The sequence below is a fragment of the Lampetra fluviatilis genome, chromosome 20 (assembly GCF_964198595.1).
Source record: "Lampetra fluviatilis chromosome 20, kcLamFluv1.1, whole genome shotgun sequence".
NCBI lineage: Eukaryota > Metazoa > Chordata > Hyperoartia > Petromyzontiformes > Petromyzontidae > Lampetra > Lampetra fluviatilis.
Window position 1 is genome coordinate 9,260,225 of NC_136294.1, and position 20,371 is coordinate 9,280,595.

General features: G+C 49.1%; 1 protein-coding gene across 1 annotated transcript in view; it reads left to right on the plus strand.

The window, feature by feature from the left end:
* Nucleotides 1–20,371, plus strand: part of LMX1B (LIM homeobox transcription factor 1 beta) — a 117,772-nt gene that overhangs the window by 12,106 nt on the left and 85,295 nt on the right. Inside the window, exon 3 of the mRNA XM_078865578.1 lies at nt 10,845–11,013. Coding sequence (XP_078721704.1) covers nt 10,845–11,013 — 169 coding nt within the window. The remainder of the gene's footprint in view (nt 1–10,844; nt 11,014–20,371) is intronic.

Here is a 20,371-nt window from a genome sequence, read left to right on the forward strand (position 1 = left end):
GAGAATCGGGCACTGATCAGATGGCGATGTGCGCGCGTCGTTATCCGAGCCCTCGCTTCGTTCGCCCCCCAACCCACCACCACATCGGAGAGCGCCGTTCACAGCCCGCGCTGTCGACGTGACGGTGCGCAGTGGGTGACGGTGCACAGTGAGTGGGTGACGGTGCACAGTGAGTGAGTGACGGTGCACAGTGAGTGGGTGACCGTTCACGGTGTGTGTCTGTGTGTGTGTCTTGTGTGTGCGTCTTGTGTGTGTGTCTTGTGTGTGTGTATTGTGTGTGTGTCTTGTGTGTCTTGTTTGTGTGTCTTGTGTGTGTGTCTTGTGTGTCGCGTGTGTTGTGTGTGTCGTGTGTGTGTGTTGTGTGTGTGTGTCTTGTGCGTGTCTTGTGTGTGCGTGTCTGTGTGTGTGTCTTGTGTGTGTGTCTTGTGTGTGTGTGTCTTGTGTGTGTGTCTTGTGTGTCTTGTTTGTGTGTCTTGTTTGTGTGTCTTGTGTGTGTGTCTGTGTGTGTGTCTTGTGTGTGTGTGTCTTGTGTGTGTGTGTGTCTTGTGTGTGCGTGTGTGTTGTGTGTGTGTGTTGTGTGTGTCTGTGTGTGTGTCTTGTGTGTGTGTGTGTCTTGTGTGTGCGTGTGTGTTGTGTGTGTGTCTTGTGTGTCTTGTGTGTGTGTGTGTCTTGTGTGTGTGTTGTGTGTGTGTGTGTCTGTTTGTGTGTCTGTGTGTGTGTCTGTGTGTGTGTCTTGTGTGTGTGTGTCTGTGTGTGTCTGTGTGTGTGTGTCTGTGTGTGTGTCTGTGTGTGTGTGTCTGTGAGTGTGTGTCTGTGTATGTGTGTGTCAGTGTGTGTGTGTGTCGTGTGTGGGGGAAGCGGTGAGCGCGCTACGCTCGCGGAGTCCAACGCCGCTGACGATTGTCTGAAACGGTCCTGGGCCTCCACCGCTAAGGTCGACTCAGCCTCAAACGAGTACCTGGTGCGGTGTGTGTCTAGTCAACATCGCCACTGGGGAGACAAAGGCGGCCGGGCGTGGTGCTGGGTCACCCACCCCCTTAATAGGTGCTCGCTAACAGCACTTGCCCCAACAGTCTGTTGCAGGCTATACGGGGGATCTTTGTCTTTCTGTGCGTAGAGGCTAATTGGCGGTTATCTGAACCGGTTATGAGTCCAGTCTCTGTCACGGAGCGCAAACATCGGCACCGGAGAGACAAAGGCGGCCGGGGTGGTGCTGACTACCCCGGCCATCTCGGCCTTAGGTGCTCGTTAAGAGCACTTGGCCCAACAGTCTAAGGGGGGGGGTTACTTTATCTTTTGTATATATACACACACGCGTCTGGGTTATATACTGTATGTGCATGTCTAATGTGCGTGTGTGTCTGCATTGTTGTACATGTCTGTGTTTGTGTCTATATATGTTGTGTACATTCTAGATTTGAAGCTTTCGTGACTGCAATGATTCGTCCTCTTAGGTTTTTTCGGTAAAGTCACGTGGGTAAAAAGAAATAATACAAATAAAATAAATAAAAATAATAATTCTTATAAATAATTTCTATTATTATTTATTTTATTTTTATTATTTATTTTTACCTACGTGACTTTACCGAAAAAAACATAAGAGTATGTTGTGTATATATCTGTGCTTTAGCTTGCTGTGGGGTTCTGCCTAATCTCGCCTTGTGTGCATGTCCTCTTCCTGTGACAGATGAAGGGGATCGTCCCGTGTAACAAAATGCGACAAACGTACGCTTCTTCTTTTCGCCGTAGTCTCTGTCTGTGTATCGACATGCGTATCGACAAATATCACGCTCTCTTCACTGTGTTTCTGTCCGTCCATGTACATGCACGTCTGTTCCGCGTGTTTTTTAAAGGTAGTAGACTCAGTCTCAAATGAGTACCTGATGCGATGTGTAAGCATCGCAACTGGGGAGACAAAGGCGGTCGGGCGTGGTGCTGGCCAGTGGCCACCCACCGCCTCATGTGCCGTGCCGGCCTTCATAGGTGCTCGCAAACAGCACTTGCCCCCTACAGTCTGTTACAGGCTACACGGGGGGGGGGGGGGGGTCTCTGTCTTGTGTGTTAATAGGGTCATATAATAATAGCCAGGCGTGTAATGATCCGGGCGTTTCGTGTGTGTTTAAGAGGGTTATAAGCGTGCGCGCGCGTGTGTGTGTCTGTACAGCTATTCACTCAACTCATTCATCCATAAATAATCGATCGTATTATCAAGCCCACCGTACGTACCCCCGCTCGGCTCGCGTGTAACCATTCCGATGATAATCAATTACGACCCAGAGCGCGCCATTTAAATAGCGCGGCATGCATGATGGACGCTCCTCCAGTATAATACAATTCTTGCGAAACTTTCGTTGATTAATTATAGAAGAGGATGGGGGGGGGGGTAACTTTGTTGTTGTTGTTGTTTGTGTTTTTTGTTTTGATGCCGTTTCCTAATTTGTTTATAAAAAGTTTTTATTTTGCTTGCAAGTGGCTGTTTATGGGATTTTGTCCATATATATAATTAATGTACGGCACTATCGGATGCTATTAGTCACGAATGACGCGTCGTAAAATGAGAGTGTTCGTATTGTTACATCGCGTGCAATTTATACGCTCCTGCGATCTACGTTATGTTGGAGTGGTGGCGCAGCGGTTAGCGCACTCCGTGTGAACCCTGCCTCCTGAGTTCAGTTCCCATCGGCAACGCGCACTGACCCGCGTGGTGAGGTATGGTCAATCAACTTCCATGACCGACGCGGCGCGCGGGGGAGGGTTTCATCTAGCAGCGGATAGACAATGTGCTGTGAATTAATCGTGTTTGTATCGATTATATGTATTGGACAATATATGGGGTTAAGTGTTAAGTCTATGGAAAGATGTTATTAACCATGCAAAAAAGATTTAACTACACATATTTGGAACATCTTATTTGACAGGTACTATTCTTTAGATACCGTACAGTTTACTAATAGACAGCCAGTTTTGTTTTATCATGTTTAGCTTCTTTTTTCACACGCTGGTTGCCTGCCTTGAGTTTTTACCCACTCAGCAGCATAGCCATCTACATGACAAAGGCTCAGTACCAACAAGCAGCAGCCTCTTGGGACTTCTCTTTACTTGATTCAGCAATCGTGCTGTGACGGTTCCACCTGAAGACGGAGGCTTGTGTTGCCTCCGAAACGTCGTGATTTATTATCTTATTTCTATAATTTTTAATATTATTTATTATTATTTATTTACATTATTTATTTTTACCTACGTGACTTTACCGAAAAAACCTAAGAGCATGAATTTTTGCAGTCACGAAAGCTTCAAATCTAGAATTGGACAATATCGTTACATTTTTTAACTCTGATGCGTATGATGTGCAACAAGCCGCGATGTACTTTGCACCACGTGCTTGATTTGGGCACCTGCTTTATGGTGTAATATGTTCAGCTTATTTGCGCGTTTAATGAGATGCACAAGAACCGTGTGCTGTCGCTGAGTGCAATAAAAAAGACGTTTCGGCCAAGTGGCCCTTTTCAGCACTTTCCCCTAACAATATGTTACGGTGGGGTGGTAACCTTTGTTTTTGCGAGTGCAAGTCCCGTGATTGGGTTTGTCCATCTCCCGGGCCAGTGGGTACCCAGTCGACAGCATCCTTGCACGTTGTGGAGTCATCGTCCTTGCGGATTGCGGCCTCCGCCGCGTCTTGTGGTGTTCAGGGGTTCCTCCCCCAGGCCACGGCGAATCGGGGCGGCCGCCCTGGGCCCCGCGCTTTGGGGGGGGGGGGGCGCGCTTCGCTAAGTCCCCTTTACACGCAACGCGACATCGTCATCAGCGTCGTTTGTGGAGAACGTGAATATATCAATGTAAGCAACATAAGCGGAGAATAAATAAAGCGGAGAATGTTTGTTTACACATCCCATCAGCCTAGACAGCCTGCCTTGGAGTACATTTATTTTTTTAAATTAGCATTTGTTCAAACGCAATCGGAACTCTGGACCGGTTTCCGACATTCCGTATGCATGTACGTCACTTCTTTCGCACCGTACGTGGCCAACTGTGCTAATCGGAGGTACCTCATTGGCTAGGGTCAAGGGGGGCTGGCTTTGGACCGATGCCGCTGACGAACTTCCAGCAGCCGTGCGTGAAATACGCAAGGACCGCTCCTCTCTGCGAGATAAGGGCCCGAGTTCACGTAATGATCCGCTCTGGAGTGCGGGTGTAACTCTTACACCTCCACCACCCCATCTTTGTCGTGAACGTAGCGGCCACTCGTGGCTGCGGCATGGATCGCGTGGAACCGCATGCATTGCACGCAACCGGCAAACTTTTAAAAAATTGGAGCCACGATGACGAGATGTTAACTACCTCGCCTGGTATGCAGGAGACCGTGGGTTCAATCCCCACCCTGACACCTGCCGCTGTATATTTCGAGTTTGCGTGTATCTCTCTCTCATCATCACGGTGGCTAGGAGATGTTAACTACCTCGCCTGGTATGCAGGAGACCGTGGGTTCAATCCCCACCCTGACACCTGCTGTATATTTCGAGTTTGCGTGTCTCTCTCCCCGTGATCGCGTGGAATTATTCTCCACGTCCTCCGGTTTTTCCTTCCCCATTTATATTTTTTTTAAGTCAATTTGATCATTTAGATTGTTTTGCGGCTATAAGTTCCCACGCGAGAAACCACTTCACGTTGAGACATCATTTGTGATGGTCGGGTCAGTGGGCCTTAGCTGGTAACATAAAATCAAGTTTACAATTTGATCGTTTAAGCACCCGATTGTCGGACACGCGTGATGTAGCAAATCAGCGTGATACCGTCAAGGGATAAGAATCGATGTTTGTGGTGAATTATATATTCCTTTGTTCCTGGGTAGTGTTATTTCCTAATTGCTTATGCCTCAAAAGTACAGAAATTGGATATTATTCCCCATAAACTTTGCTTTTGTGACCAGGACAGTGATATTTGTAAATGTACCTATTTTCAATGAGAAAACGGGCGAATGTGTGTCTTTCGTTGCTGAGTCTATGGGTAGTGTCGAGTCTATGGGCAGTGCTGAGTCTATGGGCAGTGTTGAGTCTATGGGCAGTGTTGAGTATATGGGCAGTGATGAGTCTATGGGCAGTGCTGAGTCTATGGGCAGTGTCGAGTTTATGGGTAGTGTCGAGTCTATGGGCAGTGTTGAGTCTATGGGTAGTGTCGAATCTATGGGCAGCGCTGAGTCTATGGGCAGTGTTGAGTCTATGGGCAGTGCTGAGTCTATGGGTAGTGTTCAGTCTATAGGCAGTGTCGAGTCTATGGTGCAGTGTTGAGTCTATGGGCAGTGCTGAGTCTATGGGCAGTGTTGAGTCTATGGTGCAGTGTTGAGTCTATGGGCAGTGTTGGGTCTATGGGCAGTGTTGAGTTTATGGTGAAGTGTTGAGTCTATGGGCAGTGTTGGGTCTATGGGCAGTGTTGAGTCTATGGTGCAGTGTTGAGTCTATGGGCAGTGTCGAGTCTATGGTGCAGTGTCGAGTCTATGGGCAGTGTTGAGTCTATGGGCAGTGTTGAGTCTATGGGCAGTGTCGAGTCTATGGTGCAGTGTCGAGTCTATGGGCAGTGTTGAGTCTATGGCGCAGTGCTGAGTCTATGGGCAGTGTTGAGTCTATGGGCAGTGCTGAGTCTATGAGCAGTGCTGAGTCTATGGGCAGTGTTGAGTCTATGGCGCAGTGCTGAGTCTATGGGCAGTGCTGAGTCTATGCTCAGTGCTGAGTCTATGGGCAGTGCTGAGTCTATGGTGCAGTGCTGAGTCTATGGGCAGTGCTGAGTCTATGGGCAGTGCTGAGTCTATGGTGCAGTGCTGAGTCTATGCTCAGTGCTGAGTCTATGGTGCAGTGCTGAGTCTATGGTGCAGTGCTGAGTCTATGGGCAGTGCTGAGTCTATGGGCAGTGCTGAGTCTATGGTGCAGTGCTGAGTCTATGCTCAGTGCTGAGTCTATGCTCAGTGCTGAGTCTATGGTGCAGTGCTGAGTCTATGCTCAGTGCTGAGTCTATGGTGCAGTGCTGAGTCTATGGTGCAGTGCTGAGTCTATGCTCAGTGCTGAGTCTATGGTGCAGTGCTGAGTCTATGGTGCAGTGCTGAGTCTATGGGCAGTGCTGAGTCTATGGCGCAGTATTGAGTCTATGGCGCAGTGCTGAGTCTATGGGCAGTGCTGAGTCTATGCTCAGTGCTGAGTCTATGGTGCAGTGCTGAGTCTATGGTGCAGTGCTGAGTCTATGCTCAGTGCTGAGTCTATGGTGCAGTGCTGAGTCTATGGTGCAGTGCTGAGTCTATGCTCAGTGCTGAGTCTATGCTCAGTGCTGAGTCTATGGTGCAGTGCTGAGTCTATGGTGCAGTGCTGAGTCTATGCTCAGTGCTGAGTCTATGGTGCAGTGCTGAGTCTATGGTGCAGTGCTGAGTCTATGGGCAGTGCTGAGTCTATGGCGCAGTATTGAGTCTATGGCGCAGTGCTGAGTCTATGGGCAGTGCTGAGTCTATGGCGCAGTATTGAGTCTATGGCGCAGTGCTGAGTCTATGGGCAGTGCTGAGTCTATGGGCATTGCTGAGTCTATGGGCAGTGCTGAGTCTATGGCGCAGTATTGAGTCTATGGCTCAGTGCTGAGTCTATGGGCAGTGCTGAGTCTATGGGCATTGCTGAGTCTATGGGCAGTGCTGAGTCTATGGCGCAGTATTGAGTCTATGGCGCAGTGCTGAGTCTATGGGCAGTGCTGAGTCTATGCGCAGTGCTGAGTCTATGGGCATTGCTGAGTCTATGGGCAGTGCTGAGTCTATGGGCATTGCTGAGTCTATGGGCAGTGCTGATGCTATGGCGCAGTGCTGAGTCTATGCTCAGTGCTGAGTCTATGCGCAGTGCTGAGTCTATGGGCAGTGCTGAGTCTATGCGCAGTGCTGAGTCTATGCGCAGTGCTGAGTCTATGCGCAGTGCTGAGTCTATGCGCAGTGCTGAGTCTATGCGCAGTGCTGAGTCTATGCGCAGTGCTGAGTCTATGCGCAGTGCTGAGTCTATGGGCATTGCTGAGTCTATGGCGCAGTATTGAGTCTATGGCGCAGTGCTGAGTCTATGGGCAGTGCTGAGTCTATGGCGCAGTATTGAGTCTATGGCGCAGTATTGAGTCTATGGCGCAGTGCTGAGTCTATGGGCAGTGCTGAGTCTATGGCGCAGTATTGAGTCTATGCTCAGTGCTGAGTCTATGCGCAGTGCTGAGTCTATGAGCAGTGCTGAGTCTATGGTGCAGTTCTGAGTCTATGGGCAGTGCTGAGTCTATGCGCAGTGCTGAGTCTATGGGCAGTGCATTTATGTCTTTCGTTCACATAAAGTCCTGGTCACAAAAGCAAAGTTTGTGGGGGGGATAATAGCCAGCTTCAATACTTTTTAGGCATAAGCAATCGAAAAAAATAACACTTCCTACCCAGGGAACAAAAGTCGTGTCGCATAGTGTAAGCCGATGTTTCGTGGAGTCTGTTCCTTCGTGATGCTGCCGGTGACGCTGCGTTGGACTCCGCGCAGTGAACTGTTTCGCGCGTGTGGCGAGTTTCGTTTGAAGTCAGATACTCTTAGCTTAACTCTGCGCACCACCCACGAAGGCGACACACGAGATGGTGAGGCTAACGCACAGACAAAGATCTCCCGTATAGCCTTGAACAGGCTGCTGGGGCAAGCGGGTGCAGTTAGCGAGCAACTACGAAGGCCGGAACGGCGCGCGAGGGGGTGGAGTGGCCTTTGTCATTTGAGGCTTAGTCTACCTAGGGGAGGACCAGGACTGGTGCAGATGTAAATCACTGGTGTTGCTCTGGTTCGTAGCGCAGCGCGCTAACCACTGCCCCACCGCTCCATCATTATGTTAAAATTGTATCTACGTTTATAGACGTGCAAAAAAACACATGCTTGCGTATTGTATACACTTGTGCATACCACACAAGTATATCCATACTACGCCAGCAACAAGCATACCGATCATTCGATGATACGTAAACGTGACGTCTCTGTGCCAGGCCAGGTACGCACGAACGCATAAAAATGGCATGCACACAAAGATACACATCTTACTTAGATATGACGTACGCACCTAGAAATAGTCCACTAATTTACTGAATTCACACACGCGTACCTGTGTTACTGCGTAGGTACAATCGACGTTCTACTCTGAAACTTCCTTCCCAAGATCATCCGTTATAAGCCTTTATCACACCGTTCGAGCAAGTTCTGTTAGCGAGGCTGAGTCGACCTTCGGGAAGGCCCAATACCGGTGCAGATATCCCCCCACTGCTTGTGATCGCTCTGAGCGCAGTGCGTTAACCGACTACGCTACCGCTCCCCGAGTAAACGCATACACGCCGCGCCCCTAACCCTTGGCCGTGGCAACCCTCGTAGATTTTTTTACCCTTCTATCTGGCAACAAAACTGACACCTTTTTTTACAAAGAGTCATGTTTGCATAGACCGCAATACCTGCAGCCATAATGCAAACAAATAACATAACTCTGATAATGTATGCACTGTCCTTGAAGTTGATTGGTCCACACCCGAGACAGCTTTCCTTAGAGCCTAGTCTCACATGGGTTGGACCAGATGACGCCAAAAGGCGCACAACTCAAAGACAATGCACCATCAGAGTATGAGAGCTCGGGGTAAGCATTTACACCATTGGACCTCATTTGCCAGTAAAATATGATAATTGGTTTTTCACCCTTCTATCTGGCAACAAAACTGACACATTTTTTTACAAGGAGTCATGTTTGCATAGACCACAATACCTGCAGCCATAATGCAAACAAAAAACATAACTCTGATAATGTATGCCTTTTGGCGTCATCTGGTCCAACCCATGTGAGACTAGGCTCTAAGGAAAGCTGTCTCGGGTGTGGACCAATCAACTTCAAGGACAGTGCATACATTATCAGAGTTATGTTTTTTGTTTGCATTATGGCTGCAGGTATTGTGGTCTATGCAAACATGACTCTTCGTAAAAAAAAGGTGTCAGTTGTGTTGCCAGATAGAAGGGTAAAAAAACAATTATCATATTGTTTTACTGGCAAATGAGGTTCCAATGGTGTAAACCCTCGTAGAGCTGTTTGTTGCTGGCCGATTGGCGTTCGTGCCCTTTTGGGCTCAGCAAAGGCAGTGCGCTGAACAAGAACAACCCGCAGAACATTAATGTGGGGGGGGGGGGGGTTGGTAGGGGAGGGGAGTCGGGACCGGATCGGGTATCACTCGCTAATGTTGATGGTAAGCCGTGGGCCCGGAATCGAATTATCGTTGCGCGAGTGCGCTAACCACTGCGCCACCGCTCCGCACGCATGCAGTATATAGTCTAGACTGTATCTGGTTTGTATGTATAGAGAGGTACTTTATTTAAACACTTGAGAGCCCACATTCCGATCTGCGATGCCCTTTGTAATTGATAATTGTGAATAGGAACACGTGTGTGTGTGTTACGCGTGTGCGCCTGTGTTGGTAGCTATGTGGGGAGCGGTGGTGTAGCGGTTAGCGCGCTGCGCTACGAACCTGGCGACCCGGGTTAGATGCACGCTCACGGCCAACATCAGTGACGATTATCTGAACCGGCCCTGGGCCTCCCCTAGGTGGACTCAGCCTCAAATGAGTACCTGGTGCGATGTGTAAACATCGCCACTAGGGAGACAAAGGCGGCCGGGCGTGGTGTTGGCCACCCATCCCTTCGTGTGCCGTGCCGGCCTTTATAGGTGCTCGCTAACATTACCCCGACAGTATGTTAAGGCGATACGGGGGATCTTTGTCTTTGTTTACACGTATTTATTTTTATTTAACTGTAGGGTAGATTGATCATAAGCGATGATGATGACGATGGTGTGTGTCTGTGTGCGTGCTAGGCTGATGATGGTGTGTGTGCTAGGTTGATGATGATGATGGTGTGTGTGTGTGTGTGCTAGGCTTATGATGATGGTGATTGTGTGTGTACTAGGCTGATGATGGTGTGTGTGTGCTAGGCTGATGATGGTGTTTGTGTGTGTGTGTGCTAGGGTGATGATGATAATGATGGTGTGTGTGTGTTAGGCTAATGATGATGATGGTGTGTGTGTGTCTGTGTGTCTGTGTGTGTACTAGGCTGATGATGATGGTGTGTGTGTGTGTGTGCTAGGCTGATGATGATGATGGTGTGTGTGCTAGGGTGATGATGATGATGACGATGGTGTGTGTGTGCTAGGCTGATGATGATGATGGTGTATGTGTGTGTGCTAGGCTGATGATGGTGTGTGTACTAGGCTGATGGTGTGTGTGTGTGTCTGTGTGTGTGCTAGGCTGATGATGATGATGTGTGTGTGTCTCTATGTGTGTGTATGTGTGCTAGGCTGATGGTGTCTGTGTGTGTACTAGGCTGATGATGATGGTGTGTGTGTGTCTGTGTGCTAGAGTGATGATGATGATGACGATGGTGTGTGTGTGCTAGGCTGATGATGATGATGGTGTGTGTGTGCTAGGCTGATGATGATGATGGTGTATGTGTGTGTGCTAGGCTGATGATGGTGTGTGTACTAGGCTGATGGTGTGTGTGTGTGTCTGTGTGTGTGCTAGGCTGATGATGATGATGTGTGTGTGTCTCTATGTGTGTGTATGTGTGCTAGGCTGATGGTGTCTGTGTGTGTACTAGGCTGATGATGATGGTGATGACGGTGTGTGTGTGTCTGTGTGTGTGTACTAGGCTGACGGTGTGTGTGTGTGTCTGTGTGTGTGTGCTAGGCTGATGATGATGATGGTGTGTGTGTCTGTATGTGTGTGTGTGTGCTAGGCTGATGGTGTCTGTGTGTGTGCTAGGCTGATGATGACGGTGTGTGTCTCTGTGTGTGTGTGCTAGGCGAGGTGTGCGCGGGCTGCGCGCGCCCCATCGAGGACCGCTTCCTGCTGCGCGTGAGTGACGCTTCGTGGCACGAGCGCTGCCTGCAGTGCGCCGCGTGCCGGCAGCCGCTCACACGCAGCTGCTACACGCGGGAGCGTCGCAACTACTGCCGGCCCGACTACGACAAGTGAGTTCGCGCGCACGCGTTGGTACACACGTGATGACACACACACAGTCACACGCACACACACACGCACACACACACGTGATGACACACACACGCGCGCACACACGCGTTGGTACACACGTGATGGCACACACACACGCACACACACGCGCACACACACGTGATGACACACACACGCGCGCACACACGCGTTGGTACACACGTGATGACACACACACAGGCACGCGCACACACACACGCGGACGCGTTGATACACACGGGATGACACACACGTTGGTACACACGGAATGACACGCACACACGTTGGTACACACGGGATGACACAAACAGGCACGCGCATACACACGCGCGCACGCACGCCTTAATACACACGTGATGACACACACACACGCACACACACGTGCGTTAATACACACGTGATGACACACACATGCACACACACGCGCGCTGATACACACGTGATGACACACACACGCACACATACACGCGCTCACACACGTGCGTTGATACATACGGGATGACACACACACACACGCGCATTGATGCACACGGGATGGCACACGGACACGTTGATAATCGCCGGATGATACACACGCAGTGATACATGCGGGATAATACACACACACACACGTTGAAACTGGATGATGCACACACGTTATTACATGCGAGATGATACACAGACATTGATACATCGGGATGATACACACGCGTTGATACACACGGAATGATCGACACACATTGATACATACAGGATGATACAAATATGTTGATGCATACGGAATGATACACACACACACGTTGATACGGAATGATACACACGTGATTACATACGAGCTGACACAAGTGTTCGTGCAAGCACTCCTAGCCCGACTACAAGCGGGTCTCATGTGATACCACTCACAGTACGTATATACATACCCTGACAAACACACCCTGGCAACGTGTTTTAATACACGCAGAGGTGCTGCATGTGAATTACAAACAGCGGTGCCTAACATCGATGTACATACGCACAAAAGTTCACGAGTTGATGCACACACTGGTACGTGCACACCGACGCATACACATGTTGATATGTCCATGGAATTATGGCGAAGACGAACGCGAATACAGCGGTGCATATTTGTACGCACTGATGCATATTCCACGCGGAACTACTCCCAGACCTCCTACAAGTGAGTGTACGGATGCATACAATGGTACATCTACTGACACGTACATAAAGCGACAGTATATATGTTCGTGTAAGGACTGCCTGTTTGACTTCAAGTGTGAGCTCTTTCGCAGCGGTAACACGACGACGCGTACAGCTACACGAGTACACGTACATCAACACGTCAATGATGCATACACTCACGTGTTCATGCAATTACTGCTGGCCCGGCTACGATAAGTGTGTGTACACACACTTGTTTTAAGAATACATTGGTATTGTGTGCGTGTGTGTATATATATATGTTCATGTGTTTTTATTTTTTATTTTCATTTTTTTTACCTACGTGACTTTACCGTGAAAACCTAAGAGTATGAATCCTTGCCGTCACGAAAGCTTCAAATCTAGAATGTTCATAGGTGCTCGCTAACAGCACTTGCCCCAACAGTCCGTTAAGGCTATACGGGGGGTCTTTGTCTTTGCCTATATCTATGCACACACGATGATACATGCACGTGTACACACGGCCAGGGTAAGGAGAGTACACACGTGTACTGACACACACACACATTGGTGCATACACCAACAGCACACACGCAGAAAAAAAGACTTGCGGGTGTAAGTGTACACTTACCGACGTGCATACATCTCGGAGCGTGCACGGTGCATACACACGATACACACTACACACACACTACACACACTACACACACACTACACACACTACACACACACTACACACACTACACACACACTACACACACTACCCACACACTACACACACACTACACACACTACACACACACTACACACACACTACACACACTACACACACACTACACACACACTACACACACACTACACACACTACACACACACTACACACACACTACACACACTACACACACACTACACACACACTACACACACTACACACACACTACACACACTACACACACTACACACACTACACACACACTACACACACTACACACACACTACACACACACTACACACACTACACACACACTACACACACACTACACACACTACACACACACTACACACACTACACACACAGTACACACACACTACACACACTACACACACTACACACACACTACACACACTACACGCACACTACACACACACTACACACACACTACACACACTACACACACACTACACATACGACACACACTACACACACTACACACACACAACACACACACACTACACACACACTACACACACTACACACACACACTACACACACACTACACACACATTACACACACTACACACACTACACTACACACACTACACACACACTATACACACTACACACACACTATACACACTACACACACACAACTTGTACACAATAATACTCGGCACTCAACAACAGAGCCGTCAATAGCGCGATGCCTTTAAACAATAAATAGACGTTTCAGGGGGTGGTCCTTCTTCACAGCACGTGGCAAGCACACATTGCTACACGTGCCTGCGTAGATAGAAAACGCATCTACTGACAAGAAGGGTCATCGCCCGAAACGTTGCCGATGGTGTATACGTCTTATTGTAGTAGTCGTAGCAGCAGCAGCAGCAGCCACCAGCAGGTAACTTTATATATTTTGCGGTACTCGGGGAGTATTCGATACATGCATAGACACCGCACCACAATAACAGCAGCGGTGCATGCAGCAGCAGCGTAGTTTGTGTTGCGTAGTGAAACATGCCGACACATCGGGCACGCTGCGTAGACTCCGTGTGAACTCGTAAACAATGGCGACAACCACGCTGCATGCAGAAGCGTCGAGCTCATCGCAAGCTGCTGGCTGCTGCTCTCGTCTTAAGACGTGTGGGGCCCTTCGCGTTCACGCCAGCCCAGTCTTGAGGTGCAATAACAAAGCCACTACAACAAGACAAAGACCCCCCCCCCTCCGTGTAGCCTCGACAGATTGGAGGGGCAAGTGCTGTTAGCGAGTAGCGGCGCCTATGAAGGCCGGCACCGGCGCACGAGGGGGGGGCAGCACCACGACGCCCGGGGCCTACTGGCGATGTTTTTACGCAGCGGGTTACTCGCTTGAGTCGACCCGGTTCGAGTAAGGGGCCGTTCATAAATGACGTCACGCACCTGGGGGGAGGGGGGGGGTCAGATATTTGTGACGATGTGTGACGATGGGGCGGGGGAGGGGTGTTTGAGAAACGTGACGTCACGTCAAAATGCGCAACTTTAAATGAATGTAGACAACACGTTCTACTTAAATTTTGATTTAAAGCTTTCGTGACTGCAGGGATTCATCTTCTTGATTATTTCGGTAAAATCACGTAGAAGGGAAATAATAATATAATAAAAATATAAAACAATAAAATTATCACGACGTTTCGACTGCAACACAAGCAATCGTCATCAGGTGTGAAATCAACTGCAAGAACATTTTCTTGAAATCCACAGCAAGAAAATGTTCTTCCCAAAGTCGGTCCAACATTGGCTTGTTTACTGGGTTGGTTCGTGTTCCCGCAAAGCGTCACGCATTGATTCCTCCACTACCATGGTCGAGGACACACGATCTAGCAGACTGACTCATCCATACTGTGTTCCACTACCTTACTCACCAATTGACTCACCCATTCACTCACCAATTGACTCACCCACCTATTCACTCACCCATTCACTCACCCACCTATTCACTCACCCATTCACTCACCCACCTATTCACTCACCCATTCACTCACCCATAAACGCATCCATTCGCTCACAATTCACTCATTCAAGCACACACTCACCCATTCACTCACCCATACACTCATCCGTTCGCTCACCCACTCACCTGTTCATTCACCCATAAACGCATCCATTCGCTCACCAATTCACTCACTCAATCAAGCACACTTCGCTCACCCATTCACTCACCAATTCACTCACCAATTCACTCACCCACCCATTCACCACACTGCAGGTCACCTCACTTCACGTTCTACTTCTTGCCTCGCACAGCACAACTTTGGAATTCCCTCTTTCCACCATCATCATCATCATCTTCTATTTCCCCATCTTATACTATAACCTTAACTCTTCGTTGTATGGGCCGGGGCTCAACAATCGATAGTGCTGGCTGGAAAACCAGGAGATTCAAGCACACAAGACACGTGTATAGCGAACACAGTCTCGTTGTGCAAGATGCAAATACATTCTAAAGAGGTGCCGTTGTTAGTCCTCGTGTCTTGGGTCACCATCAGCATTCATTTGAGCAAACGTGGTGTGGCTATGCTGCGGCTGATGAGTGCCAATTAAAACGAATCCGATCCACGGCCGTCCATCTCTGCATGGTTTACACAAGTTCCATATGAAATGTGTGTTTTTTTTTGTGTTACTGAATAGTTGGCAATGTAAAAGTATGGTTTGTAGAATATTTTAATACATTTTCTGATGGTGGTCAGTGTACAGTAATTCCATGTAACCACGTGTACACATTTCGATTTAAAGCTTTCGTGACTGCAGAGATTCATCTTCTTGGTTCTTTCGGTAAAGTCACATAGAAGGGAAGTAATAGAATAATAAAAATAAAACATAATTAAATAATTCTCACGACGTTTCGGCCACAACGCAAGCAGCCGTCCTCAGGTGAAGACCAGGTCTGTCAGACGCTGTCTCCCCGACAGACCTGTTCTTCACCTGAGGACGGCTGCTTGCGTTGTGGCCGAAACGTCGTGAGAATTATTTTATTATGTTTTATTTTTATTATTTTATTACTTTTCTTCTACGTGACTTTACCGAAAGAACCAAGAAGAACACGTGTACACAATTACAACGCCTTCTTGGTTCTTTCGGTAAAGTCACGTAAAAGGGAAGTAATAAAATAATAAAAATAAAACATAATAGTGAGAATTGTTTTATTATGTTTTATTTTTATTATTTTATTACTTCCCTTTTACGTGACTTTACCGAAAGAACCAAGAAGATGAATCCCTGCAGTCACGAAAGCTTTAAATCGAAATTACAACGCCGTTTTCATGAACACTTATGCTCGTCTATTTCGCTACCCGCGTGACTTTTCACGTGCATACATACACGTGTAATGTGTAGACTGTATTTACGTGGCGGCCAGGTCTATTATATATATGTGTGTGTAGACGTATATGAAGCACCAGCGAATGGTTTCCACCCTCGCTTTCTGTCGGCTTCAGCGTCACACTCCGCGGGTCTTGAAACAATGCTGAAGTCGTGTCTTCTTCTTGAACCGATGATGATGATGATGATGGGGCTGTGGGTGGGTGCCGAAGTGGTTGTGGATCAGAGTTCCGATCTCCCGGGCAGCAGCTTACCTTCAGTGGCGGGTGACCCTCTTAGGAAACAAAGGGGATATTGTATTATTATTATTATATTTTGTATTATTAGACGCTTTTTATTTAACTCACTCTGTTGTTGTTGTTGGATTCTCAAATCTTGTAACTCAATTTTAACCCACTTTCCAATGTGGTATCGACTGCAAACTTGGTATACTTATGTCATACTGATGGCAATACTATATTCTATCATAAAAAATAAAATAAAAATATTTTTAAACGTTATTTTTTATATGTTAGGTTTCGGCTTGGGTCTAATTGCCCACGCTAAACTGACGTTGGCTGTAATTGCCCACGCCTCTTACGTTACGGCAAGCTTCGGGGCCACCTCCTGGAGTCGTGGAGTTCTGCCATTACTATTTCGGTATATTTCATAAAAGCGTGTTTTTAAAAAAGTTGTATTTTAAATATTAATTGTATAGCTGTGTAAGTAGCGAGGGGAGGGGCGGCGATACGAACCCGGCCCCCCGAGGTTCGATTCCCGCTCGCGGCCAACAGCACTGGTGACGACGATTATCTTGCACTGGTCCCGAGTCTCCCGTAGGTTTACTCGGCCTCAAATTAATCAATTGCGGCCGTCCGGTGATGTTTCCCACCCAACTCCCTCTCGTGTGCCCTGTTCCGGCCTTCGTAGGCGCTACTCGATAGTAGCACTTGCCCCAAAACGTCTGTTGAGGCTATACGGGGGGGGGGGGGGTCTTTGTCTTTGCGATGTTCTCCGTGAGTTGTGTTGCGCGCACGCGTGTGTGTGCTGCGTGTGTTGTGTGTGTGGCGTGTGTGTGTTGTGTGTGTTGTGTGTGTGGCGTCTGTGTGTTGCGCAGGTGTATGTGTTGTGTGTGTGTTTTGCACATTCGTGTGTGTGTTGCGCGTGTGGTGTGTTTGTGTTGTGCGTGTGTTAGTGTTCTGGGCGCGGCTTGTGTAAACGTGACAACACAAAACCCGCAGCTCGGTTGGTAACGTCGAGACGCAGGTTGTGGCAGCAGCAGCATCTCTTTCTTCTTCTGCTCCCCCCTTCTCCTCCCGGAGCCGGGGACCACGCGCGGCCGCGTCTCTCGCGTCTCGTCTCTCGCGTCTCTCTCCTCTAGCGTCTCTCTCGTCTCGGACAACTCCTCATCGTTCGTCGCATTGTTCGGCGCTCTCCGCACCAACTCCCCCCCCCCCCCCGGACAAAGATCCCCCGTATAGCCTTAACACGGCTGCTGGGGCAAGTGCTGTTTGCGAGTAGCGAGGGGAGTGGGTGGCCAGCACCACGCCCGGCCGCCTTTGTCTCCCCGAGTGGCGATGTGTACACGCCGCGCCGGGCTACTCATTCGAGGCTGAGTCGACCTAGGAGAGGCAGGCCCAGGACCGGTTCAGATAATCGTCAATGGCGTTTGGTGGCGTTTGTCCGTGAGCGGGAAATCGAACTCGGGTGGCGCAGTGAGCTCCGCGCGGCCTTCTCGTGTTCGAGTTGACTGCTCCACGAATCCGGCTCGCACCCCCCGAAAGTTGGATTCAAGCTCACGGCCAATAATTAACCAGCGGCGGGTGTTTGAAGCGGTCCTGGGAATTTCCCCCCCCCTACACCCCCCCTACACCCCCCCCCCAGGTTGTCGCGGCCTTCGTTGAGAACCTTGTGGGCGGTGTCTGAACAATCAGCGATGTGCCTCTGGGGCCTTCATAGGCGCTCGCTAACAGCGCACTTGCCCTAGGAGTCTGATGAAGGCAGTAGAGTAGCGTGTGGCTGGGAGGGGGGGGGTCTTTGTGTTTGTGTAATCCACCATCATCATCAGCAGCAGCAGCAGGTGAGGGTAACGAGACCACGTGTGCAGCCCCCCCCCCACCCCCCCAGTCCCTCGTGCGGCACGGAGAGTCATTCCGTGGTACCCCCCGAGTGGAGCAGACGCGATGCTCGGAGGCGACGAGTGGGACGACTCAATAGTTCATTTCACTTCATTTATTAGGTATATAGCCCTGTGAGCCATTCGGCTCTTGAATCGGGTGCAACGGCAACAAACAAAAAACTAAAACATGAACAAAAAAACATCTTAAAGTGATTATGTGACTAAGTGCAAACAGAAAATACAAGACAAGACAGCAAAATATTTGCAGAAAAAAAATCACCGTACACCAACGCTGTGTGCAAAAATCCCAGTGGGATGCAAGTCAAACAACCGGGGCAGTTAGCAACCCCACTAATTGTATTTTTTGTAACACGTGCCTACTTACTCTAGTGGGGGGGGAGGGGGGGGGGTGGTGGCGGAATTTCATTCCTCGCACATGCGATGTAGATGTTGGCAGCGTCTCTTTATCCTCCGCTCTCCGTTCCCTTTTGATTATATTATGGAACGCGTCCCGGGTTCTTGTGTTTGTGTTCAGCGGTGTCAGGGGGTTATGCTCTTTGCGTTGCAGTTGGAAAGCAAGACTCGCAATATGTATTTGTACTGGAGGAATCCGATGAGATATGAAGCTCTTTTCCACATGTTCAGTAGGGGCACGGGGTAGGAATATGGCTCTGATCTGCGGACGTGCTCCCGATTTTCTGACATTTGATAGAATCAGAAAACGAGACCAAGACACTAAATCTGCCGATGATCCGAAGTTTCTTTGGTGTCACGTGCGAGGGTGATGAGAACCGCCCGAGAAAAATATCCGATGTCGTCCTTACAAATCAGAATGTGTGTGTGTGTGTAGGTATGTAGAACTTATTTTCACGTACCGTACGTAGGCAACCGTGCTAAATTGTAGGTGCTGGAAGCCGGAACAACGTTCAGATCCGAAACTCATCCGCACGCTCGCCACGACCGTGGTCCGTGTCCCCCGCTCCACTTTGCCCGCGACGCATTTCTCGAAATTCTCAACCTCGCCGAGAATGTCGAGCATGCGTCTGTTTGGCAGCGCCTTCTCTGCGATGCGAGCGATTCACACAGTACGTTGGGGGGGGTGGGGGGTGGCTCTGTGTTGGCGACTCATCCGAACCGAGTTGAACTTGCGCCCGCGTTAGACTTGCTGCACGCGCGGTCGTGCACGCTGCGAACCCGACGACCCGGGTTTTGATTATCCCGCTCGCGGCCAACATCGGTGGCGAATATCCGAACCGGTCCCGGGCCTCCGCTAGGTCGCCTCGACCTTCAAAACGAGTACATTGTTTAAACATCGCTACTGGGGAGACAAAGGCGGTCGGGCGTGGTGCTAGCCACCCAACTCCTCGTGTGCCTTGATGGCCTTCATAGGCGCTCGCTAACAGCACTTGCCCCGACAGTCTGTTCAGGCTATCGGGGGGAGCTTTGCCTTGCGCGAGCGCGAGTGTGTACGCATGCGTGTTTCATCTCTCGTGCTTGTAATGACACGTTGAAAGCATGACACGTGATTAACGTGTAAACTGTAAACCAATGCAATGCCAATATAAACGAACGCAATCAAATATGAGCGCAATTTTTTTTAAATCACGGATTCGAGACTAACGCATGAGGGACCGTTTAACAATCGCGTTATTTAAATGACCACTGCAAAAAAACACACACACACACACTTAACCATTTATAACGCAAACGCGGCGCAAGACTGACCATCGTCTATGCGCACCGTGCGTTTAAATTCGCAAGATGCTGGCAATGTCAGCGTGTGGCTCGTGCGGCTGTGTCAGATTGGTCAAAACTTTTTTCATATCCAGGGTATGGTTTTACATTTCACCTCTGGTAACTGCTACGTTTGTTCGCGTCTCTAGTAACGAGGAACTCGCGAACTCCCAGGAGACGCACAAATCTGTTTAGCGAGGTCGCAGAGGTGATGTAAATCATACAACATTTATTTAACTTTTTTTACGTTTTGTTAACGCGAGAATTCTCCTTGGACACGAAAGAAAAGGTTTCATCG